The following is a 25,653-nucleotide window of genomic DNA, read 5'->3' on the forward strand; positions in this document are numbered from 1 at the left end:
TGTTCGTGGTTAACAACCCATAATTAAACCATAGTTCAGTGTTCACACGTAACAACCCATGATTCAAAAACAACCCATGATTCAAAAAGCCATACTCAACCCATACTCTGGGTTGTTGTTACGTGCAAACCAGACTCCATCCAGAGGGGGCTTGAATCTTTTTGAGGAGGCCAAGTTACATTTTATACCACAAACAATAATTTCTCTGAGGGATCTCCCACAGCAAATTAATTTTACAAAGCAGCTGATTTAAAGTAAGAAAATTTATTATGTAAAAATTTAAATCTGAACTTTTTCCAGATGGAGTAAAAAAGTGTTTGGCTGACCTCTAGTGGATACATTGGCTGGTACTATTGAATAATACCCCGATGCCTTTAATTCTTAAAGGGTTTAATCCCATAATTTGGTTTATAAAAGGAAAAACATCACAAAGTGTGCTTTCCTAGTCAAGATCCTGATAGCCATTTGAAGAGGCAATGAAGAGTACTGGGTTGCAATGGAAGTAAATTGTTCTTCATGCTGGGCTGTGTGATCACATTGCCCAATTCCCCCCTTTAATCACACACACACACACACACACATACAATCTTCCTGTAGTAAGGCTGGTAGCAAAAGCTTGGGTCCTTCTTGGATAATGGCTTTTAAACACTGGCTCCATTAAAATCACAGTAGTGCCTAAAATTGGAGTTTGGAATTAACCTTCAACTAGCAAGAAACAACACTGACTGGAAATCATTTTTCACACCCCTATCCAGACAGCAAAACAAGAAGCTCAGGTCAATCCCATTTGCTAGAAAGATGATACTGTGATGTGAGGTGTGTGGGGAAAGGTTAGGAAAAGGAAGACACCCTTGAGGTTTTTAGATAAGGGGCAAACACAGAGCAAAGAATAAGGGCATCAGGGCTGATCAACACATATAGCAGCTGATCGTGTGAACAGACTCCACTGAAATCTTGTTTGAAGTGATGTAAGATGACATGAAAGCCATGTCTGTCAGCTTTATGTATGAATAATTCTTTTGTACATGGAAGCCATTTGATGATACAGTTATGAACACACAGGTGTGAACCCATCGTCTCACCCTCAGGCAGGAGTGTGAATCAGTTAATGCAGATATTATATGGAGAGGGAAACCAGCTTTAGATATTTTTTGCATCTGAAGCAGAAAGTGAAAACAATTGACACACACAAACTTGCAACTGATTTGTAATGTCACACAGAAATGGAAGTTGGAGGCAAGAAAATAGCATCCCTTCTGACATTTGCCACCCAAGGCAGACTGCTTTGTGTGCTGGCCATACCCACGGGTGAATGCAAAGGCTATATTTCTCTCTCCCTCCCTCCGTCTCTCTCTCACACACACACCCCTCAATCAATCTGGGTTGCAGGAATCCCTGACTCAGCTGCAGCCTTACTTCTCACCATTTTCTTACAAATGGAAAACTAGCACGTCAGGGTGAAGGTTAGGCTAGAACACTTTCCCTTGACATCTAGTTTTCTGTATTTGTAAGCACTACAGCTTTCCATATGGGAAGGGGGAGGCTTATGTCCCCTTGTTTATATCCCTGCCAGAAGGAGAAAGTATCTGTTGATATCCAGAGGATAGCCTAAGGAACCCCTCCATTGTCACTGGGGCAAAAGAAAGTGGTTCATTATGCCTCTGCAACTGGGTCAAAGTTGTTAACTTGCTGTTCAAAACCAAATGGCGAAGCAACCCCCACGGCGGCTAATGCGTGTGCTGCAGTATAGGAAGGCAGGCTACGCATAAGAACGATTCAGAAACATGCTGCAGTGAGATGAATGCTCTCTTCACAAGTGGGGAAATCTCAGCATCAGGCATACCAGTGAATACCACTTATGTCAAAAGGAGCAGGCTCAGAGCCTCACACCAGAGCTGTGGGAGAGCTTTCCTCACACTGGGAAACAAACCCCTTGAACCAGCTCAGCTGGAGTCTGTGAAACAGATCCAGCTGATCTTGCAGGCACTGACTTGATACCACAGAAAAGAATCAATACTACAGATGCAGGAGGGGATGCCAACGCACATCTGTTATACGCTTGTTTCTGACATCTCACAGGACGGGGTGGGCAGGCTTCAGGCTTGCAGGATCTACTAGAACCCCAAGATCCATCAACCGGAAGCTGGTGCAAAGGACACCCACTTAGAATTAAAGAATGCTGAGCCCAGGAATTTATTTTGGGTACCAGAGAGCTGAATGGAGTTTTCTGGGGAGGGCTGGCAGTAAAACAAATAAATCTTGCAATTTTATTCCTGCATTCAGGTTGTGTCCCTGACCCCAGCCTGTTCACAGAGCTAATCTTCCAGCACAGTGAGCAGCAGTGACAGCCGCTGTAAAACAGACAGACATTCCAGGCACAACAGAGCCAAAACACTGGTAGGGAAGGAGAGATACTGGTACTTTACTTGCCTAGATAAAAGTTTTTCTCAGGCTCTGGGGCTGTTTGATCAGCACTGGATTCTCTGGGATGAGCTTTCCCTATGAAATTAGAAGATTTCTTCTCAGTTTTTTAATGGCTACGGTTGGAGCTTAGCCTACAGGTCACAGGAAAGGAACTCGTTGCAAATTTCCATTGCACCAGGCTCTAATAAGAACTAAGGGCGACTACTTGCTACCCCTTATCGTGACAGCACTGAGATGTGCTGCAGAAAAGAGGGGGAGTAATGTTGCTAGACCTGCTTCAGTGCAGTTTCAGGCAAAGTAATATCTGTTCAGCACACCCTTTGCACCATGTTCAGATCTATGTAAACTTGCCAATAGCAAACCCCTCAGAATTCCTCTTACAGTATCATCAGACAGTTACCAGCTCTCAGACCTGCAGGTTCTGAAAGAGGATTGTTGAGCATTCCATGGGTCCGTATGAGGTAAAATCAAATGGTTCTGAAACAGCTGCTTAGCTTAAAGATAGCACAACTTGACTGGAAGTAGAATTGCATGCTCTGTGGTGATACAGGACCAAATGCAGTATATAAAGGACTAGATGCACAATTAATGTGTCACATTTAGAATGGCTACTAAAGACTTCCAAAGTCAAATGCAGCTTGAAGGTGTCTAGGAGGCTGTAATGCTATACACATTTACCTGGGAGTAATCTTCACTGAACTCAGTAGGGCTTACTTCTGAGTAAACAGGATTGTGCTGTCAGGTGCATAATCATTCAAGTTTAACGTGCACCTTAAAACTGATAGGGCAATGGCAAGACATGTTTTTCCAGTCCCCTATTTAGCTTTCAAATCTAGTTGGGTTTCTGAATCAAGCATCTGAGATTTAAGTGGGATATAGTTTTAAGAAGCTAATCATAGGGAAAGCTCCTAAATCATAATTGTTATGGATTATGGATAGAATAAAGTTAATAATTGGTAAATGAAGTTAGTTTCTGAAGGAAATAGTAGACTTGTCTTCTCTAGAGATTTTGGGGAGGATGCTTATTTCTTGATAAGACTCTTATCAAGGGGAAAGTAACTCAGTGAGACAGCACACACTTTGCATGCAGCAGTCCTCAGCAGGCCCGGGGAAAGACTCCAGTCTGAAACCCTGGAAAGCCACTACTAGGCAGTGTGGACAACACGGAGCTAGAGAGACCAACGGCCTGACTTGGCATAATGCAACTTCCAGCACTCCTATCTTGTCAGAGACTGCTGGAGTTCACATTCATTGCAGCACTGCATCCTTGAATGTGGTTATTTTTGAGAGACCTTCTAAATGTAGAATTACTGCTCTGATTCTAAGCTCCTTTGGTCTTTTGAGAAGAGGAGAATGAAAGATGCACACAGAACAGTGGATTTGCATTGTACAGAATTCAATGTGAAGGGGGGGGATGACAAAGATTCTTAACTGACATTCGAACAGATTAAATCACATCAATAAATACCAGGGGCTCACAGTGACTAAGCACAGACTGAAGCCAATAAGAACAGTGGGCACTTGGCTCTATGGCCAATAACATTAGGAAGTTCTCACTATCTCAGACTAGCTTTTAAAACAAACAAACAAAAACAAATTAGTAATTACCTTAGGAACAGCGAGTGTTGCTAAGCTTTAAAAACAGTGTCACCTTTAAGCTATTATTTTTAAAATTGGAGTTTTAAATACAGCGTGGCAGCAGAAGTAGCTGCTGTTCTGAGGTGTCAGTGGACGTGAGGGTACTTCCAGCGGAGGATGGCACCATCAGCGCTTACACTCACGATGAATTTGTTGTTAGGACAGATCTTCAGGCGGGTGATGCTGCCACTGTGGCCAACCCCCACAAATGTCACTTCACCCTCATTATAATCCCACACTTTCACTAGGTGGTCATCACCTCCTGTGGTGGAGAGAAAGAAAGAACGTTAGGCTTCTAAGACTGCCAGTGTTCCATTTTAGGAGCAGATAGAGAGGTGGGACCTGCAATGAAATGTTGCCGTTTCAAGTACTACTACTACTACTACTACTACTATTATTATTAATTTTATTGCATTTCTAAACTGCCCCATAGCCGAAGCTCTCTGGGGGGTTTACAGATGTCAAGTGCTCCTGTTCAAGGTTCCAGCCAGCCAGCCACGTCTTCTTCCATGAGACTCTATTCCATAACAGTCACTTAGTGTTCAGTCCCCACTGAGCGTGTCCTCACTGAGTTGTTTTGGCGCTCCCCCAGTTAGTTTTTATTTTTTCTTCTGAAGAGCCTTTGTACCTTGGGAGGTCCCCCAAGGATGGTGCTGAGTGATCCACACTCAAGAGAATAAATTAGCTATTAACATATAGGATAAATATTGGGACAGAAATGGAACGTGGATACAATTTAAGGTCCTAGACTTTGAGTGAAAAAATAGTAGTGGGAATTAGGGATGGTGCGGGCACCCGATTCCATCTGGGAATCCGGCAGAACCCCCCACCGCCTATGCCCTCAAGCTATGCTTGCTGAGCCCCTGCACCCACCAGGGTGGCCTTGTCAAGCTCCGCAATCACCATTTGGGGGGGGGGGGAATTGATCGCAAAAACGCACATATCTGCGTATATGCAAAATGGGGTCATGAATCGCCCGTATAAGCAAGATTACAAGCATTTGCCTGCCTGCAATCTTGTGTATATGGGCCATTCACATCCCCATTTTGCATATATGCAAACGTGTGCATTTTTGTAAGGGGCAGGGGCTGGGCGGACACCTAGAGAACCTGGATTGGGGGGGATGGGGGGGCACCTGCCCATCCCTAGTGCGAGTTATACAAAATGAATGGGGGAAAGAAACAGATTTGAGAGCTATGACAGAGATGCATGAACCAGGGCTGTGGCTCTCCAATCTAACAATGGGTTTCGACAGGGACGCCGAAGTACAGTCACCCACAGTAGTCTCTAAGATTTCTCCTTTCAGAGGTTACTTGGATTCCCCAACACCAACTTTCCCAAAACGAAATCCCATTTTCTTCTCCATCATACCAATCTCTGGCCTCCACAGAGGATCTCTCTCTTTATTCTCAGTTCTCAATAGCGGTAAATCCTGCCAGCATACTGGAGCTATAAGGGAAGGAGCATTTCTGCAGAGGGAGAGCAGAATATCTCCAGGATACGGCCTATTTTTAAAACTCATTCAACTTACCAGTGACAAAGTAGGCACCATCTGATGTAATATCCATTCCATTGATGGAACCAGACAGGGAGCCCTCTAGGTCTCTGATTGGGGATCCATCAAATACCTCCCAGTAACCAATCTAGAAGCCAGAAGAAAATCTGATACAGAAAAACTGTGTGTGGCTTCCCTTGTAAAGCGACAAGGAATCTGTTTCAAATATTTACTGAGGTGTAGTATGGTTCTTAGAAATATGGTTCTTAGGCAGTAATGCAACCAACCAACCAAAACTGTGTTTATTTAGTCCAAAGGCCTGTCCACACATTGATACATGAAAGAGTTATTAAAAAGAATCAGTAAAACAAGGATAAATTAAAATATGTAAAATAAATAGGATAACTAATATTAAAAAGATGAATTCAAAATTAAACATACATACACGCAACAGAAAATCAGCATTGATCAGTCTTGCTGGACACATCTCCAAGTGCCTCCCTTTGCCCCACATAGCTACTCACCTTCCGGTCGGTGCCGCTTGTGATAAGCTGGTGTTCATCAGGATGATAACATACACATTTGAACAAGGTGTTGGCCAAGATCATCTGACGTCTCGCGAAGTGACTAGTGGGGGAAAAAAGGCCCCCCGTTTCTGAATTTACATTTTGTCAGATCTAATTATGCCCCTCCCACCAATAACTCCTGCTTTTTAGTCACTGATGTATGGATCTGTGATTTAGGAAACAGCCAAGTCCCTTTTGGCTGCTGAGGTACGTGAAAGCAGGCACTGAAATCCCAGAGGTCGCTGGGGTCTCCCTGCTTTTTTTGGACTACATAGCCAAGCCTGGCATCTCCAAGATTACCCTCTGTATGAAAGAAGAAATGTTGTGAAAGAAGAAATGCTTAGCAAAATACTGTCGCTAAGACAGCCCACATTTCCAAACAAGAGTGACCTTACACAAGATCCCAGATTATGCACGTTCCATCAATGCTGGCTGTGACACACTCTTGGTTATTCTTCTTCATCTTGATGCATGAAATAGAAGAGATGTGCTCCTTCATTACCTCTTCCAGTTTGCGTGTGTCCTTGCCTATCTTCCACACTCTCACCTACAGCCCAGCAGCAGAACCAACAGAGACAGCATTTAAAAACAGTGCTCCCCCCCTCACGTGCTCAAAGTGCTGCGCATACATTATCTCAGCAATCCTTAAACAAGTCTAGGTTTAAGCAATCCTTAAACATGATGTTGGGCCAACATCATCTCCATATTATAATGGGGACTATGGCTGGGTAGTAGTGGTTCGCCTAAGGCCGCTCGAAAACATTTGTGGCAGAAATGAAATGTGAACCAGTGATTGCAGCTCCTAGGCTTTGGGGTCTGCTTCATGCATAAGCTTCAGCTAGTCCAAAATAGGGCAGCAACATTGTTAACAGGGACTGGCCAACGAGATCACATTACGCCGGTACTTTTCCAGCTGTGCTGGCTGCCAGTCCATTTCCGGGCCCAATTCAAAGTGCCGGTATTAACATTCAAAGCCCTTAATGGCTTGGAGCCAGTTTATCTGAAGGATCGTCTCCTCCCATATGTGCCTGCCCGGACCCAAAGATCATCCTCAGCAGTCCTTCTCCGTGAGCCCCTGCCAAAGGAAGTGAGGCGGGTGGCTACTGGGAAGAGGGCCTTTTCAGCTGTGGCACCCTGGCTGTGGAATGAGCTCCCTGGAGAGGTTCACCTGGCACCTACGTTGTACTTCTTCTGGCGTCAGGTGAAGACCGTTTTATTCTGCCAGTATTTTAGCATTTTAGCTTCCTAGTCTTTTAGCTTTGGCATTTTAAATCTGTATTTTAAATCTCTGCATTGCTGCTAGGTTTTATTCTGGTTGTATTGTTATATGTGGTTTTAATGCTTTCATATTTTATATTGTTCTACCCTGCGCTTTTTGGTTTTAATTTTTGTGACCCGCCCAGAGAGCTTCGGCTATTGGGCAGTATAGAAAATAAATAAATAAATAAATAAATAAATAAATATTGCTTAATTATTCAGCATGTGATGACACACAACTGAACATGCATCCTGTATCTCATTAAAAAGAACTGTGTTACAGCTGGCATCAATCAATACAGAAGTTCTATCTACCTGCAATGGTTCAATTATCACTTGATACTATAATCCAGGGGTCCCCAACCTTTCTGGATCTGTGGGCACATTTGGGAATTTGAGAAACTCCAGTGGGCACCACCACAAAATGCCTAATCAGTGGATTGGTGTCTATAATCTCTCTATGGATCTTAGGCTGCATCTTATTTAGCAAAAATGTTTGTTTCGTGTCTATTGGACAACATCTCTTTAATAACGGATTGTCTAATTTGGCTAATTGCAGGTGGTGCAATACAGCTAATGCTTCTTTTAAACATACGTTTTAGCAGTGTCCAGTAGTAGCTTCTTTTGTGGGGAAGGTTATTACACACATACATTTTGTAATGGAGCAGTCTTTTATTCAGTGATGTACACGCTCTTTTAAATTATTTACTTGCTTCGTGGAAATTAACAAATGGTCAGCGTAAACAGATTCTCTGTGCCCTTTTGACAACTAAAAGACTGATATTACAACATTGGAAGGATAAATACTCACATCCTATAATGCTATGGATTGAGGACCTTACGATACTTTCAATATTTGAACGGGTGGCATATTGATTCCATCTTCAAATTGATATGCATTTGGATATTTGGTCCTCTTTTGTTGAAACCTATGCATAATTGCTAGAAAGTTGTATGCAATCCATGTACATATATTTTTTAAAATGGAGAAATATTTTTTAATCAATTTTTTTTTGGAGGTGCCTGTGGGCACCACATTGGTGACTGCTACATTGGTGACTGCTTTGTGGGTGCCACTGGAGATGCCCACAGGTGCCATGGAACCCACAAGCACCACGTTGTGATCCTCTGCTATAATCAATGAGGGATAAACACTGATGTTGGTGAAAACTACAAAGTAGATCCATGGAGTTACCTGGCCTTCGCCTCCTCCACTGATAATTCTTTTGCAGTCACTTGTGGTAGCCACAGCCGTTACACCCATGCTATGAGCATGCTCTATCACGTACATTAGCCGCCCAGTTTCTGGGGTGAAGGCACGGATTTTCCCATCGTTCCAAGCTAAAACAAAAGAGAGTTTGCTTAGGGCAAAGGATCTCTTCCACTTTTCCCTCCCTCCACCAACTCTTGTTTTTACTACTTCAGTCAGTGTAGCTGACTGTAATCACTACAGAGTTCACCAGGGTCTAGAGTAGATGGTTTTTATCACTTGCTCCCTTGAAGGAAAATGCTAAACAGATAGATGGAGCACATTGTACCTTTCTTCAGCAGGGAACCTCAGTGGTTTCTATGTAAGAAGGCATAGCTGCAGGGTTTACGCCACTGGGGTTTCATCAACACGACTTACTCTGCCATGGTTCCAAGTTAGGCAGGGGAGAATCACAGCTCTTTGCTCACCCAAATCCTGCAATTTCAACTTCCCATAATGCGACGCCATCATTTCTACAGTGCTCAAAGACTTTAGCAAGTGCTAGGCAGGCCATTACTATTGTTGTTGTTATGTATTTGTAATATTAATATACCGCTAAATATAAAGCCTAAGCAGTCTCACCAGTGACAAAACCACAACTTAAAACAAGGACAACTGACAGCAGATACAATTCTTTAATAATCTAGACAGTGCAAAATGCATTCACCTGAAATGATGCTCTTGCCATCTCTCATAAAATCGATGGCATGGCAGGTCATGTTGGGAATGGTTATTCGTAGCAGCTCCCTATTTTCAGGTGTATACCACACACGGATGTCACTCATGGAACAGGTAGCAAACAAGTCAGATGTACCACTGTGGATGCAGAGAATCAAGCTTAGGAAGGCTCATACAACAGACAGGCTTGCTGCTAAATCTCAGCAACCTATCAGATGCCAGAACTGAGCCACTGAGCCACTGGGCCATATTTTTATTTATTTCAAATTAATTTTATTTTAGCCTGTAGGAGTAGAATCCTCTCAAGGCAACGTATTCCTCTGAAGCCCATTTCTTATTCAGAACGGCATGTTCTCCTTTTGAGAAAAAACTTGACAAGGCTGGCTCTAGCTCAAAAATGAATTTTATAATCAAGTTTAAGGCAAGTGATAATTAAGTGGCCAGGACTAGGGAATGAGATGTCGCTACTTTAAGTGTGTTCTGAGCCAGAACTTGCTCTCCATATAATTGAGAAATGGACAAGAGTTCAAAATGTCACAGTTTTGGAGACCTGCCCAGGAAGAGAAGAGAATATAGAGTTATGCATTGCACCTGGAAACATGGTGTAGGCTTGTTACTTGCCACCTCGCCGGTAGTACTGCCAGGGGGGCCCAGAGCCATAAAGCTGGTATACTGCTAGATCCAGGTAATTCTGAATCAAACTGGAACAAGCATTCCAAAGGAGCAGGGGTGGGTGGGAAAAGGGGCTCCCTTTAAGGTAAGGTATTCAACACATTCTTTCATCTCCCCCCACATCTAAAATCTTCCACAGGTTGTCTGTTCTGGGATGTTGTTGGATGTAGAGCAGGCAACCCCTTTGCCTAACACTGGAAGCCTTTACAGCAGGGGTGGGCAACCTTTTCTGTTGCGGACTGTATTCCATCATGAGTAATTTGTCGGGGGCCACATGTCATCGGTGAGCAGGGCCAGAGCCAAAAATGGGTGGGTCATCCCCTTTTCTCTTTTTGCTGACCCCTTTTCTCTTTTCCTCTTCCTTCCCATGGAGCGGACTGCCAGGGAAGGGACAGATCACTCTTGCCAGGGGTCTCTGAACTGATAGCATGCAGGGGGATTTTGAAATTAGGCTGAGGGCCACATGCAGTTAGGCTGAGGGATGACTGGAAGCCAACAAGGAGTAGCAGTAGCCAGGCAAGACACAGAAACACAATTTCCTCAAAACTGGGACTTTCCCCTTGGGCCGCAAACCACCCAGCCCTGCTTTAGACCATGGAGACAAAACTGGGAGACGTTCCAGCTTTGAAGATACTGTGTTTCTGTGTCCTGCATGGCTACCTGGCACTCCTTGGCTTCCAGTCATGTTTTGCCACTCCTGCTGACCCGCATCTCTCCCCCACCTCCCCAGTCTTTGCTAAAAGAAAAAAAAACCAAGGTTCTGTCAATCTCAGTTCTGAGTCAAGCATCCCATCCTCTGTACATTGCAGGAATTTCAAAGTCAGGGCAGAAAAGGATGGTTCACATGTTGCAATGTGTCCTGCTCATGAGTCGCAAACAGATGAGTAATCCAAGTAAGACTCAACGATAGCCATGCCGTCACACTTATCTGAAGAGCTCTCACACGGGAGGCATGAATCACACACAGGCATCAGGATACTGTAAACCTCATAGGACTGTCTCATTAAACAGAAGAGATGCCTGCTGGCGCTCTGATGACAAGGGCGACCTGAAATTGTTTCCAGCGCTCGTTTTGATGTAACTCAGTACAATGTTTGACACCGCATGAAAGGTAGGGCAGGGGAGACAGCAGTAGCCTACAAAGCCCACTGTGCCCTTTTGTCTTCAGCTGCCAGGCTCCATTTGAAGAAGACAGCAACTGAACCATCATCTTTAAGAAATATCATGGTCTCAGTACTGACGGCAAATAGGATTTCGCCTGCCTGTTCATGGGGATGCAAACAGATGATGAACTAGGGCAGACAGCATAGCATATGGCATCGCAGAATCTAATGGAACAAACCACCTTGTTATTTATGTATTTGTTTATCTAAAGCATTATTACCCTATTCTTCAGCAAAAAGGGTTCCAGAGCAGCTTACATAGATCAAAATGGGACGGTCCCTGCCCTCGTGTGTACAATCTAAAAGAGTTGACACAAAAAGAACTGAGAGGGGAGAGGAAAAAAGGCAAACTCAGGCACTAGCTCTTAATTACAAAGTTCCTATCATAACCTGTGGGAATGGAAAACATAGCATTGCCAGTGATGTGAATGGGCCTTCTGAAGGCAGCGATGGCCATGTTTTAGATTATGTTCAGGGCTTAGGAGGCAGAAAAGAGGGTAGTCATATCTCTTAAGTGAAATGCCATTCAGCTAAGCGGACTTCATTGTCCTAGCCATACGGCAGCTGCTTTTCCATGAGGTGACCCAACATGGCTACAGGATCATCTGGATGATTCAACCACATGGTAAGGCCAACTGAGTGGGGTTTTCCTGCTCTGGCCTGCCAGGATGAAGTCATTCACATGCAGCCCTAACAGCATGAGATGCGCTCACAGAAGACAGCTCCCATGAAGGTGGGACGACATCTGAAATGGAGGAGAAATGGAATCCTTTCACCTACATGCCATTCAAAGTCAGGTCCCAAGCGAAAGTTCTTTCCAGACCCAGAACATGAAGTGGACTGAATAGACATTTGTCAACACTCTTTATAAATCTACTTGCAGTACAGAAAACTGGAACTAGGTAAAGGATCTGGCAAGAGTGTACTCATTATGATTACAAAGGAAGCTCAGAAAATACAAGTACAGTGTTTGTTGGGAATTCTAGTGAGCAAAAGTAGGGACAGAATGCAAACTCTCTCTCCTCTCCCAGCTCATATTATTTGTGTATCCAAATGATTCTTCCTCAACCAATATATTCAATTCTCAAATTCTCTTTATTTTGCACAGAATGAATCCAGCCTAGAACTGCAATCATGGGCATGTTAGAAAGAACCATCACCAATCAAGCACTTAAGGGCTTCATTTAGCATTGTTTCTTTATTCATATCTTTCCTGGGAAAACAGATGTGGATTTTACCTTTTGTACATTTTTTGCATGCAACTCCAGACATTGGTTTGTATGCTGATGACTTTAAAAGTAACATCAAAAGAAGTGCTAAGGTAAGTCTCAGTACAACTTCAGCTCTGGGCATCATATCCAAGATTCCAAGGCAGAGCTTACGTGAGCATGCAGAGAAAGCATGATACTGTCACAGTAGGGGAGAAGAGAGCCTACAAAAGCACCAGACAAAAGGAGAAAATCCCATGCTTTCTTGGCTGCTCTGTCTGGTTCTTGGAATTTCCAACAGGCTACAGCCTTAGAACGGTTACAGTACACTAGCTGATTATGTTAATCTCCGCTTTATATAAGGTTAATAAAGCAAATAATTACCCTCCCAGATGAAAAGTATTAGACTGCTGCTGACTGACAAACCTGCAGTGACTTTCCCATTTGTGCAGGATAGAGACTCTGTGGGTCACACTTACAACGGGAAAATGATATCATGGATGGCCTCGCTGTGGCAGGTGGCTATGAGCTCATCCTTAAAGTCCGAATATGAGAATCGATAAATCTGTGCCTCGTTAGTGCCCACAAAAAACTGGTGGCCCTGCCCTCGTGGCGTGATGGATGTGATGGCACCTTGCAACTGAACTTTCCTGTAAAGCCAAAGGAAAATTTTGTGCTGAAGGTGACTGATTTTTTTCTCACCACTCATGCCTTCCAGGCCTTGCTTTTACATTTTTTGGTGCTTTATCCTTCCTTCCACCAATGGCTCATAGCAGGATCTGACCTTAGTAATCAGGAAATATTCAGGCTTAAAAAATTATGTTTAATGGTACCGTGGGTCCCCCCCGCTCTTTTTTTAATTAATGCTACTTTGTGATTTTTTTTAAACCCAGAAAATAACTATGGACATTTTCAGTAATCTATTAACTGAAACTGCCTGGCTTACTTTTTCACACAATTGGATAGCATCAATATATGAACAAATTTGTACTTCAGAGTTGAATTTTTTGAACAAAAAGCCATCAAATTCAATTAACAACCCTTGTGTGAAAATTCGCATTTGGTAATACTGGTCTTTGCTCGACAAAATGGGTCTTCTAGTTTCATTTTCCAATCCAAAGCCCCGTTTTCTAGAGGTTTAATAAAGGTCCACATTCTATTCTCTAGCGTGCAAAATGAGCTCAGCCTTCAGAATATATGTCAAAATTAATTTCAATAAATTTCATAAGTAGGTATGAAGCTTAAGGACAGTGCATTCCTCTTGTACTATTCAATTCATCCAAATGGAAGAAGCAGGTGATATAATCGTACCCATAGGTCATTGCCCTCCAAATATGCTCAATACGGCTACAGTCCTACCTGGGAATAACTCCCATTAAACTCCAACTGAGGAAGCAGAGCTAGGCAGACTTCAGGCTTGTGGGATCTACTTTGTTTTTTTACTAGAACCCTGAGATCCATAAGCTGGAGCCTGGTACCTACATTAGAATTAAAGAATTCTGAGCCCATGAGTTTGTCTGAATTCAGAGAGCTGAATTCACTCCTGGTTGCCACACACATTCTTAATTTCAACAGTATCATTTAGAACTGGGCACGTCATTTTGTTGCTACTGTTGTTAAAAAACTGGGAGTCAGAAATCCTTGCTGATCTACTACAACTCATGCAGAGATCTTCCAATAGATCCAGATCTACCTCTTGCCCATCCCTGATCTAAAGTGCAGCATCCCTGATCTAAAGTGTCCGATTAAAAAAAGGTACTTAAACGTTGCAATTGTTGTACAATTTTGTGCGATGTACTATGATTTCCTCATTGTATGTAACTAAGTTGTGTGTGCTTTGTACACTAATGCCTTTGCCTATAAACGTTCAGAAACTCACTTGATTACTTTATATTTGGATCCTGAACAATGAGCTACAATTCCAGCTCCGGTCCCGATAACTAAGTCGCCCGTCTTCAGCAAAAGCAATGCTGTGACTCCCTAGAAGAAATCAGGATTAAGATACTTACATGCCTCCCAAAACACTGCATTTGTGCAGGTTGACTGGATAACTCAATAGAGTGTCTTGCTCACTGAGCTGGCGTGTATGCAGTTAAGATTACTGTTTTATCAAATCTGTGGAAAGGGGCAAAGTTGTTATTATCCTGAAGTGTAGAAGAGAAACACGTTTTAGAGGAAGACGTCTTACCCAAAAATCACAAAATAGAAAAAGAAAACAATCACATGGCTGGCCAACCACACACGCACACAATACCTAAATTCAGGTTTCTACAGGTGTTCTGTAAGTGAGAACACCAAGCTCCAGGACAGTAGCCATACTGGTCTGCTACAGGCTGTAGCAAAAAGACAGTGACCTAAAAGTTAAATTTAATGGGACATAAGCTTTCATAGGCAGGAGTCTAACTCATCTGATGGATGAAGTCAATAGTGGGGTGAATTGAGATTTTTTTAATATATATATTCGAAGTTTTTTATTATAAAGAAAAATGTCCAGTCTGGTGTACATTTATAAATAAATTTATAAATAAACAAATAGTCCTAAAGCAAGAATTAATAAGCAGTTAAGAGGCAGCGTTAAAACAATCCTGGGAGGAGTTTAAAAACTATCAGATAGTAAAGGATGTCAACAGCTGTATACTTATTTATTTAATGGATTGATATCCTGACTTTTGGGTTACAAGCCCACACAAGGCAGCTTACAGAACAACCAATAAATACAATGGGTGGAACTCAATTGGTGGCTTTGCATTAGGAATATACTTCTGCTTGCATATGGTGGGGCACTTGATTTTCATCAATTTCCCCTACATCCCCAGAAAAGCTGGTTGAAGGATGCTCTGGGATGTGGCACAGAGGACTGCAGTAGGCAGGACTGCAGGAGCCTATCCGGAATATCATGTAGTATTCAAAAACCTGACAACAGAATAGGAAGCATTACCTAATAACTAAGCAACTGGACTGGAGGCCAGGAAACCCAGCTCTTTTCTCAATTTGATTATGAATTTCCTTTGTGTTCATGGGGAAATCAGGTCTCAGTATTTGTTTCCCAATTGGTTCAATGCAGGTAATGTGCTTACCTGCCTGCTAGGTTGGCTTGCACATCCATCTCTATCCTTTTCTCCATTCTCTGTGGTACTGCCCATCACATAGAGAGGGATACATGTCAGTGTTTGTGTCAGCTCCTTCCATGCAGAGACATCTGGCCCGTGTGCTTCTCTGCATGGTAGGGTGCACTGTGCCGTGTGAAAAAGACCCACAATGCAATTCAAAATCCACCATGAGAACCTCTTCAACTTTATGCGTTTACCACAAGCACTAGTGGAACACATAAACTGTGATGCATATCTCCAAACATGCAGTGTGCACGTACCAGAAATGTGCAGCCAATGGCAGCTGCAGGGGCTCAACTACAAGGCATCCCTGAATATTTGGGGATGCGTGCCTCCCTTTCACACTTTATGCACTTATTTCAACCCCTGCGCCACAGAAAGTGTCAAGTGCTTCTTAGAGTTAGATCTTTAATACCCAAGAACATGGACATAAACTTAGGAGCTGAATACTAACAGGATCATCATTTTCAGCTTTTGGAAATGGATGGGGAGAGCCTGAGGAAGGCTGAATGATAATGAAGAGAGGAAGACTGAAAAGCAGGTAAAGAAAGATCATGACAAGAGTCATCATTAAGGTTATTTACAGGATAGGCTAACACTGTCTGGGAATGTTTTATTGCTCACTTATGCAGTCACGTAAGAACCTTTTTCTTGAGTCGGATTAATAGTCCATTCAGCCCAGTATCTTGTTTCCAACATGCCTCCATTTGTCTCAACATAGGGCAATAATGGGCAGTTCTCATCCCTCCTGATTGTTTGCACTTTTTGGTAGTCAGACACTTTAGAACACCTAAAGCAAGATGATTTATTTATTGCTTAACAATCTTAGGCCTGCTTCATATATGCAGCCACCCATATGAAAACGCATGGACAAAGCTCCCTGTGGTAAGCCATCTGAATGGCTCTCCCTTGAAGTTTGGGTAGATTTCAGTCATGCCAACACAACCTCTTAGTTGGTTTTAATCCTTCCAAATTGTGTTTGGAGCTGCTCACACAAACTACTTACCATGTAGAGCTCCACCTACCCAGATGTGTTGCAAATGGCCAGCCACAACAGCACTTGCATATATGAACTGGGCGGTTGTGAACAGCAATATCTTCAATTAAAAATGCTACCAGATGTGGAAACACCCTTTTAAAATAAAACCGTTTTTTTTAAGGTCTGCATGTGTGGAATAAACATTTGGATGGAAGCCTGTTTTTGCACAAATGTAATAAGCCAAATGATGGGTGCTCCTCCTCACCAGAATATATTCTCCAGAAGGAGAATTATTTTTAAACACAAAGCTTTCTAAGGGGCATCAGCAGCACTTTACAAGTCCCCAGCTATCAAATACCCATCCGCTCTGTCTTTGATCTACTGCAGCATAGTACTTTCTAGAAGACTACTCTGTTTGAAACAGCCCCTGGGCTTACGCATGTGACAGGTGGCACAATTACAAATAAACTCTCTTACATTTGAGGAGTTATGTGATAGCAGGTTTTGACTACCTTGCTAGGAAATATGTAGTATTAATGCACTCTTGACAGAAATTTAATTTTCCTGGAGAGGTAGCTTACACACACATGCCCCAGTACTAAACATATTTACTTCAAGTGCTACGTATTGCAATGGAATCAAGGCAGGGCCTACTAATACCTACAGAAAAATAATAATATTGAAATGGTCAAATGTTTCATAACAAAATCTGTCAGCAACACTACAGATTAATTTCAACCCTGCTCCTTTCACATCAAGGCAGTCCCTTGATTCGCTGTGAGCAAACACTTTATAATCCACTCTTGTTATTCATGATGCTCAGCGGTTCATATTAATGATGCAATACTCCGCTTTACACCCTGCCATGTCCCTTGCGAGCAACACGCAAAGGCTGCTAGAAGGTTTAACATTTCTTTTATTATTTATTTGTTACACAAAGAAATCACAGCCTTGACAAATCCTGATTACAAAAGATAACTTCCAAGCCAAATTGAAGTTCACTTATTTCCCTGCAGGGAAATGAAGCTCTGCATCCCATTATAATTCCTTTCACTAAAGTAGTTTACAGAACTCTCAAAATGTAAACACCCCAATATAACCTCTTTTCAAGGCACACAATCCTCTCTTTTTACTTGACTATTGGAGGCAGAAGTATGTATATAAAGGAATGCCTTTTTCCTTAGTTTGATTTCCAAAAGTCTTTCATCAGTAGATTTGCACTGAGAAAGTACTTAAAAGAATACAATTCCATGACAATTTCCAGAGGGACAGCTTTGTTAATCGGTTGCAGCAAAACCAACAAAGAGTCCTGTGGCACCTTAAAGATTAACACATTTATTATGGCATATGTTTTCGTAAACTAAGTTCATCAGATGCACTTCCTGATAACTCAGCAGATAAGACCTCCATTGCCCGGTGTAATAAACCTCCCTGGTGAAATGTAATGCTGGCAACAAAATCCCCCAAATCACAGTGATTTTAATGGAAGTGGACTGGATAATATATATACATAAGCCACGGGGTAAATTGTTTACAAAGTGAGATTAAGAAGTCTTCTGATATCTTAACGCTGAATGAAATGGTCACCCAAGTGGGTAGATATATACACCATGAGTACAGCAGAGAGAAAATACCTAACGCCCCTACTTAAAGGATCATTTCATGTACCAGCAAAGCAGATTCTGACTCAAAAAGATTACACTGCAATGTATGTTTTTACCTGCTCCTACACATACATACACATGCACAGGGCCTGTGGGTGTATCATCATCATAAGTATTATTTGTCTCCCATGCCATCAAGTGACTTTGAGGCAGCTCCCAATAATACAATAAGAAAACAAAACAATAAAAAACACAAATGCAGTACAACAGAAGCAAACCACAGAGACTAATGTAAACACTAACATACCTAAGCACTAAAATAGCAGCAGATAAAATGGAATGTTATCTCCTTTATGCATCTAATTAAGTAAACTCTTGGTTGTGATAGCTCATGCTACAATGCATAGGCTAGTCTTAAGGTGCCATGGGACTTCGTTTTCTTTGCTGCAACAGACAAGCACAGCTATACCTCTAGAATCCAAATTCATGGTAACACTAAATAGATAACTCTGTTAAAAACAAACCAACAGCTATCTCTGGGCAATAAGTGAAAGGAATCATTTTTGTTTAAAATGGCAGAGAGGACTTTACGCTAGCTGCCACTGAGCCTGAGGGTTACAGGATGAGCTTTCTTTTCACTTGTTAAGGGAAGTTCAAGTTCAGCTTTGCTATGTGAACCTCCAGAAAACCTGTACTCCACTGTTTCATCTTCAGAGATCCAAAACGATGCCCGGGGTTAACTAAGGTAAAGGGACCGAGTGAGATATTCCTTGCATTTTCTAGATCAGGAATTGGGAACCTTTTTTGGCCTAAGGGCCAGACTGCCACCCAAGAGACCTCATGCAAGCAGTGGGCACTGCCAACCCACTGTCACACACCCCATTCTCTCTCACGTGCTCTCTCTCTCACTCACACACAGACACACACACACCCATCCACACAATTCTCTCTCCATGTAGATCAGCTGAGGAGTGGCGCATTTTCATCCCCATCATGGTGCAGTGGGTGGGAAGGTTTACCCGAACAGTGCACCACGACATTCATGTTGATTGCTAAAAAGAAACTGGCAGGCCGAATGGGAAACCCCTGTGGGCTATATCTCAGCCATGGGCCAGAGGTTCCTTATGCCTGCTCTAGACACCTATAGGAGCTAGATGATCCAATGTCACACCTTTCTTACCGCCCACCAGGCTTCCTGTCTCTCCTGATTTTTATTTTAAGGATTTTTAATCTAAAAAACCTAGGATACTGGCATACTGCAAAACCAAGGGTCAGCCTCCAACGCCATCTTTACTTCCATGAATGCCTCTGGATCTCATGTCTCTTAGCCTTAGCAGTTATTCTTCTGTGAAATGAGTGTTGGAGCAGAAAGATATGGGTTCTGGAGCTCAAACCCACCACAAAAGAGTGGTTTTGTGTTTTAGAGATGAGACCCCACCTCTGCCATTTTGTAAATGGATAATCCGCCTCCATCATAGCTATTTTGTGAGAGTGCCCATGACACTCAACATTCAAAATGTGCCGACTCACCCAAAAAGCTTGGGGATGCCTGGCCTATTCCAACACGTAATTCTGCTTCTGTCTGCACTATCCTCACACTCTCTCAAGGTTCAAGGTTTGTTTTGTACAAGGGCAGGCTATCCACACCATCCAAAACAGCACTGCATGCGATCTGTATACCTTCCCTTCCTGCTTATGGATTCTCAGAGCTTCTCTCACCCGACAGTGAGCTACTTACAACCATCAGCAAGGACAATTTCAGGAAGGTAAAGAGTACTCTCAGTTCTTTCACTTTCTCATTTTCCTTTCGATGTATGTGTAGAATCTACAAGAAGTCTTTTAGAACTATAGTTAAGGAGAATTGAAAGATAAAGTAGACCAAAAGAGAACTTCATACTTATTTAGTGAAATAGAATCTATCAAATTCCTCATTTGGCTTCACACCAGAAAAGTACTGCTGCCTCTGCTATATTCTTGCATTGCGAAAATGAAATCAACTCAGACATGGTGATGGCTACATCACTCTTTATATGCCACAGAGACTGGGGGGCTATACCCATACCAACATGATGGGATAGCATGACTTAGAAGGACCTTTGACTTTTGTTCTCCAAATTAACGCTGGCAGAGAGAGGAAAATATGTACTTCAAGCCAGGATGATCGCCCCATTAAGCATCCTAATATCCTCTTTCCCCAGGTCATCATACCCTCTTGTATGGGAAGCTGGAGTTAAGACAGCTTCTGTTCCAATTATCACCCATTCCTACAGTTCAGTCCTTGCTCATTTTAATTGTTCCTCTTTGAAGTCTCCTGTGCTATGAAGAGAATCACAGTGCTTGAAACGGAGTATTTTCTTCCTTCTGCAGGCTGCTGCTATCACCAATTAATATTTACTACCAATCAACCTAGGTGCTGTACAAACATAGAAGGCTTTTATAATCTAGAGAAGACACATGATATAAGAGCAGGGTGCCATACAGCGGGAAGTGAAAGAGTAAATAAGGTGAGGCTAGGATAATTCAGGAAAGGCGTTGCTAAACAAGCAGGCTTTCAGGAAGAACAGAGGAAGGAAGCTGGCATGGCATGAGGCACAAAGGCAGGAATGGGAGAAGGGCCAAGAGCAGATATTGGGCAGGACAGACTGAGGAAGAATGCAGTGTAAAAGAAAAGACTGGAGAGCTTTCAAAATAAAGACTAAAGTTTTGATGCTGGTATAAAGCGTGGCAAGGAGTCAGTGCAGGTTTAAGAGGTAACATGATGACAGTGCTAGGAAAGAAAGGAGAATTTCCCACAAGAGATGCTCCCATTCAGACAGGTTGGTAGAGGAGCAGTTATTGCTAACAACTTGAAATTTGAGCCAGTCTAGGACCTTACTGGATGAGATATCAGGAAATCCTGACTGGGGCCCTGAACTGGATTGGGGCCACAGCATGCAGGTAGTAGGAAGAGAAGCGCTGATGCTTTCCTCCAGTACCATTTTCCCCATTCTGACCAAGTTCGCAATACTTGACTAGATGGCTAAATAATCAGGCCTGGTATAAAGCAGCTTCCTATGATCCTAATATTAGTTATTATTATTTATCTTTTACAGTGGGAAACCAAGTTTGAGAGAGACTTGCCCAAAGACAACCAGATGTATAATAATTTATCGGCCCCTTAAGTCACTTGACCCCTGCTAAACTTTAGCTGCAATACTACTTTAGTTTCAACATTATCTGCTTGACTACACTGTCTCCACTAGTAAGAGACGGAGCACAGCAGCCACTTACCAGGCTGAATTTCTCCTTCACTGGACCATAGTCACACATCAATGTGCTTTTTGTATTGATTTTCAGGACATCACCAGTGGAAGTGCCAACGTAGAAGTAATGGTCATCATCTGTCATCTGAGGAAGGTTGAGGAGAAAGATTAGTCACATACGCCACACCCTTCACCACAGTGAGTAAATAGTTTTGATCAAGCACATCATAAATTCATTGCCAGGTTTTCTTTGAACAATGGGGTAAAGAGTGGATGCCATCTCCTGTAAAAGGACCAAAATCCATGAAAAACAGCAACTTCTAACTGTATCTTGATGTCTCATTCCCACCATCACTGCTGTGCAGCTTATTTCTTTACTGAAATCAGACACCTTCTGAAAGTATATTTTACTGAGCACCTTTACACAACATATTAAGAACAATTTAATAAAGAATAAAATCATTCAGTAACAACAGCACAACAATAAAAGCAACAGCAGAATAAAGAACAAACAACAGAACTGCTAATATGATTCAATGGGTGATTTAAAAGGCCTGGAAAAATAAAACTGGCCTTTGGCTACATAAAAGTAGGTTCCAGACAAGCCTTCCGGGGGACAGCATTCTGAAGGTGAGGCACCACAGCCGAAAAGGTCTAATCCACAGTTGCCACATATATAACATTAGAAGGGGCACCCAGAGAAGGATCTCTGATGAAGATCTTAATACATGAGCAGGCATATGTGGGAAAAGGCACATGTGGCTTCGACTTCCCAACTTTCTGACAAGGCTGGGGATCTGTCCAGCAAGACAAGGAGTAGGTGTATGACAAGGTTGCTGAAGCAACAGGGGTGCTGTCCAGCCAAAGAACCTGAACTAGTTGGGCAGAAGGAGGTATTGTTCCAGCAACAGCTAGGAAGGACGTGAAGGTTGTATAACTAGGCCCACTGCCGCATCCCTTCTTGGAGCATAATTGGGACCTTGATTTAGGGTGTACTTCCATTCCTAGTTCCTCCTCCTGAGTAGGGCTCAGCAATGGAAGGCCTCATGCAGCCAATGTGCACTGTGCCTTCTGGTCTAGGCTTTGGCTAAACTTGTTGGTGTCTCTGCTCCTAATGTCACAAGAATGACTGTGGCGGATTAGGAACTTGGGGGCGGAGGTAGGAGGATGACTAGCTGAGATGGATCAGGTCCCTTGACTCTGCAGACTCGCTGAATGGGGTGTTTCCCAGAGTGCTCATCTCGGTGGGGGGTTGTCAGGGTCTGCTGCCTCCCCTTGGTCTCTGTAAGTGCTGGGGCCAGTAATGGGGCCTCCCCCAAGGAGGAGATATCATCCACTTCTGGATCTGAGCTGTTCCTGACAGGATATGGCAGTATGGACCACATGAATGCCTCAACCTCCTCAACCAAATGAATGAAAATGTTAAACACATGCTTTCCAAGATAATTAGCACTGGTGCAAATTGCTCTTTTTGGCTTAGGGATTCAGCTTCACTTTATACCGAAAGTGTCAGATGAATGGATCTCTTACCATAGTGCATGTAACTATCCTTTTCAGCTGCCCTGTTTGGCACTCCGTTGGTCGGATTTTTCTGTTGGGCAAGTCCAATTCCCATACTCGAATAGTTCCACTGCAGCCAAAGAACATATTTCAAAATCAGTTCCAGATAGACCAATACCACGTAAACCTCTCCAGCACAATACTCAAAGCTGCATTTACTATTCTCCTCCTAGCTCACCAACATCAAACACACCCACCTAGGAAAGATAGATGCAACATGCTGTACGTCACTCTAGTGGATTAGGAACTTAAAACACAAACTCATTCTATTCTCCTATTATTCGGGCATGGGGGAGGGAATGCTGGTTAGTTGATTAGGTCACTTCAGAGAAGATTGAGACAGGTCCTGACCACAGCACCAGGCACTCACAAAGTACATTATTTTCTATGGAAGCTGCCTGCAATTGGCTAAACGTAAGTAGCAATCATTCAAGATACAGCAAGCCCCAAGGAAAATGTAGGTGACTGATTCCACGGACTCGCTCTCCATTAAAGCCAATGATTGCATGCCATGGGTGATGAAAGAAAGAAAGAAACAAACTAGCAATTTCAAAAATACCCTCCTTCCAGGATTAAAAGGCCACAGTGAGGAGCAATTTCACACCATCTTGCCTTCTGCGGATCTTTGAATGCAAACAGTGCAAACGTTATAGGAGTCTGATGTAAAATTCCTCGTGTTAATCATAGAATTTGAGAATTTCGCTCTTTCTAAGCATACTAGCAGGTTTAAAATGTTTGGAAATGCCTGTCAGAAACACTGATACACAGTCACAAGCCATTTCACCACTACCACCACTGACGGAAACACTGATGGAAAAACCACTTTCTCACTTGGGCAGTGCTCTTGCCATTCAGGTAAGTGGTTTTTGGACAATGAAACAGATTTGAAAGCTTCTTTAAAAAAAAAAATGAAATGGATGCCCTTTCCACAAAAACAAAGCCATACTTTCCAGCGCTAATGAACATCTCATCCCTGCAGTTGGAATACACCAGAGTGGTTGGGTTCCCAGCACTACGAGCAGAAGCAGGACTACCACAGATGGCCTCTTTCTTTAGGACACTCCACACCACCATGCTGCCGGAAGAGGGAGAGGATTTTAATGCCTTTGACTTCCATGAATATTTACTTAGAAGTACATCCCACGGAATTCAAGGGGGATTTCTCCCAAACCAGTCCATTTAGAAGCCCAACACAAAGGGTTGGTTCAGCTGCAGCAACAAACCATAGTTTGGCATTATGTGAAGAAGTAGTCAAGCAGCCTCAGGAGAGCCTTTTGATTCCGTGCCTCCAAACTCTGGGTTTTGATCCTGCTTTGCAGTGCAAGGGCAAAGCATGGGTTGCCAGTTCAGATGACATGGCTCAAACCAGGGCAGGAGGCAAGGAATTGCTTGGTGCAAGGAGAGAACAGAGGGGAAGGAGGGAGCACACGAGCCTGAGGCTTCTTGACTGCTCATGCACTCATTAGTCTTTGAACTGCCATATAGCTGGTTTCAAGCAACCGACATTTGTACATTGGAACAGAGTGCAACTTCCTTCCCAAGTTAAGTCCTATTCTCACAAGACTGTTGGGTGGGAATAAATCTCACCTAGACTGTTCCTTGGCATGACATGGAACAAATACAGTCTTTAACATAAATGTACAGCTCAAGGCCCAAGTCAAAGATTAACTATGCCAGCCAGTAGGATGGAGAATATTGACTACAACACCAACATCAGCAAACTTTCTGATGCCAACATTTTCAGGTGCTGCAAGCATTCACAAAGATTTAGCGACATGCCACCAATAATAAAATCGAAGCCAGCACAGACACATGCTCTGGCTACTTCACTCAGTTTTAAGCATAAGAACAGTCCTGTCAAAGACATTAGAAATCAGTATGCTCAGCTGTTTGCCTAATCATGTTTTCCTATTTCAGGCTGTGGACAGCATCTTACAGGAATAAGCATTGTATATACATGTTCTGCTCTTGGAAATAAGCATGACATTTAAAATCAATGCTTCTACCTGGCCCACACAACTTATGACCCTCCAAGCCAAACACAGCTCATTGCCAAAGTCTTGTGGACTACATTCTTCCAGTCCCAAGCAGGTAGCAAAAGCAGTGAAGTTATTGAGCACCTGTCAGGCTGGGAAAATATGGCTGGTGGATTGCATTCAGCTTGGTAGGCCTGATATGGGCAGTTACAGCTTGAGTGTGATTTGTACTACCCCACCAGTTCTGTGATAATTCAGAGGATTTGTTTGGGGTGGGGGGAGGCTAGGCAAGGAGGAGCTGAGGCCATACATACAGATAAACAAAAGACATCATACACACAGATAAACAAAAGAAACAAAAAATTCAGGTCATGAAAGGGACATCTGCAAAGATGGATGCAGAGATTTTAGTCTTGCTGTTCTATGCTGGGCATTGACTGTAACAATAAATGACTGAGTCTTGCTGTTCCGCACCAAGATCTCTCACTTCAAATCCCCAATATCATTCTGTAGAGCAGCCTTCCCCAACCTGGTGCCCTCCAGATGTTTTGGGCTACAACTTCCAGCATTCCTGACCACTGGCCATGCTGGCTGGGGCTGATGGAAATTGAAGTCAAAAATATCTGGAGGGCTCCAAGTTGGGGAAGGCTGCTGTAGACATTCTTCAAATTAAGTAACACTGACAAAAGACTTAAGGATGATTTTCTTGGTATTGGTCTTTATTTACACTTTCCCCTAAGATATGTGTAGAGAGGCAGAGAGAAAATGGGCAATGTTGGAAAGCTGGAACAAACATGATTCTGACACATTTAGCTGATGGACCAACTTGGAG

General features: G+C 42.9%; 1 protein-coding gene across 1 annotated transcript in view; it reads right to left on the reverse strand.

The window, feature by feature from the left end:
• Positions 1-252: 252 nt before the first annotated feature.
• The window catches only part of CFAP52 (cilia and flagella associated protein 52), a 29,524-nt gene continuing 4,123 nt past the window's right edge, over positions 253-25,653 (reverse strand). Inside the window, exons 4-14 of the mRNA XM_084832378.1 lie at positions 23,792-23,920; positions 22,816-22,915; positions 21,314-21,430; positions 14,230-14,330; positions 12,830-13,000; positions 9,297-9,445; positions 8,576-8,721; positions 6,519-6,670; positions 6,082-6,184; positions 5,594-5,705; positions 253-4,324 (exon numbers count right to left, since the gene is read on the reverse strand). Of these exons, the coding sequence (XP_084688504.1) occupies positions 4,149-4,324; positions 5,594-5,705; positions 6,082-6,184; positions 6,519-6,670; positions 8,576-8,721; positions 9,297-9,445; positions 12,830-13,000; positions 14,230-14,330; positions 21,314-21,430; positions 22,816-22,915; positions 23,792-23,920 (1,456 nt within the window). The 3' untranslated portion in view covers positions 253-4,148. The remainder of the gene's footprint in view (positions 4,325-5,593; positions 5,706-6,081; positions 6,185-6,518; positions 6,671-8,575; positions 8,722-9,296; positions 9,446-12,829; positions 13,001-14,229; positions 14,331-21,313; positions 21,431-22,815; positions 22,916-23,791; positions 23,921-25,653) is intronic.

Source organism: Heloderma suspectum, chromosome 2 (genome assembly GCF_057233095.1).
Source record: "Heloderma suspectum isolate Gila_16-S chromosome 2, 16-S_ref, whole genome shotgun sequence".
Taxonomy (NCBI): domain Eukaryota; kingdom Metazoa; phylum Chordata; class Lepidosauria; order Squamata; family Helodermatidae; genus Heloderma; species Heloderma suspectum.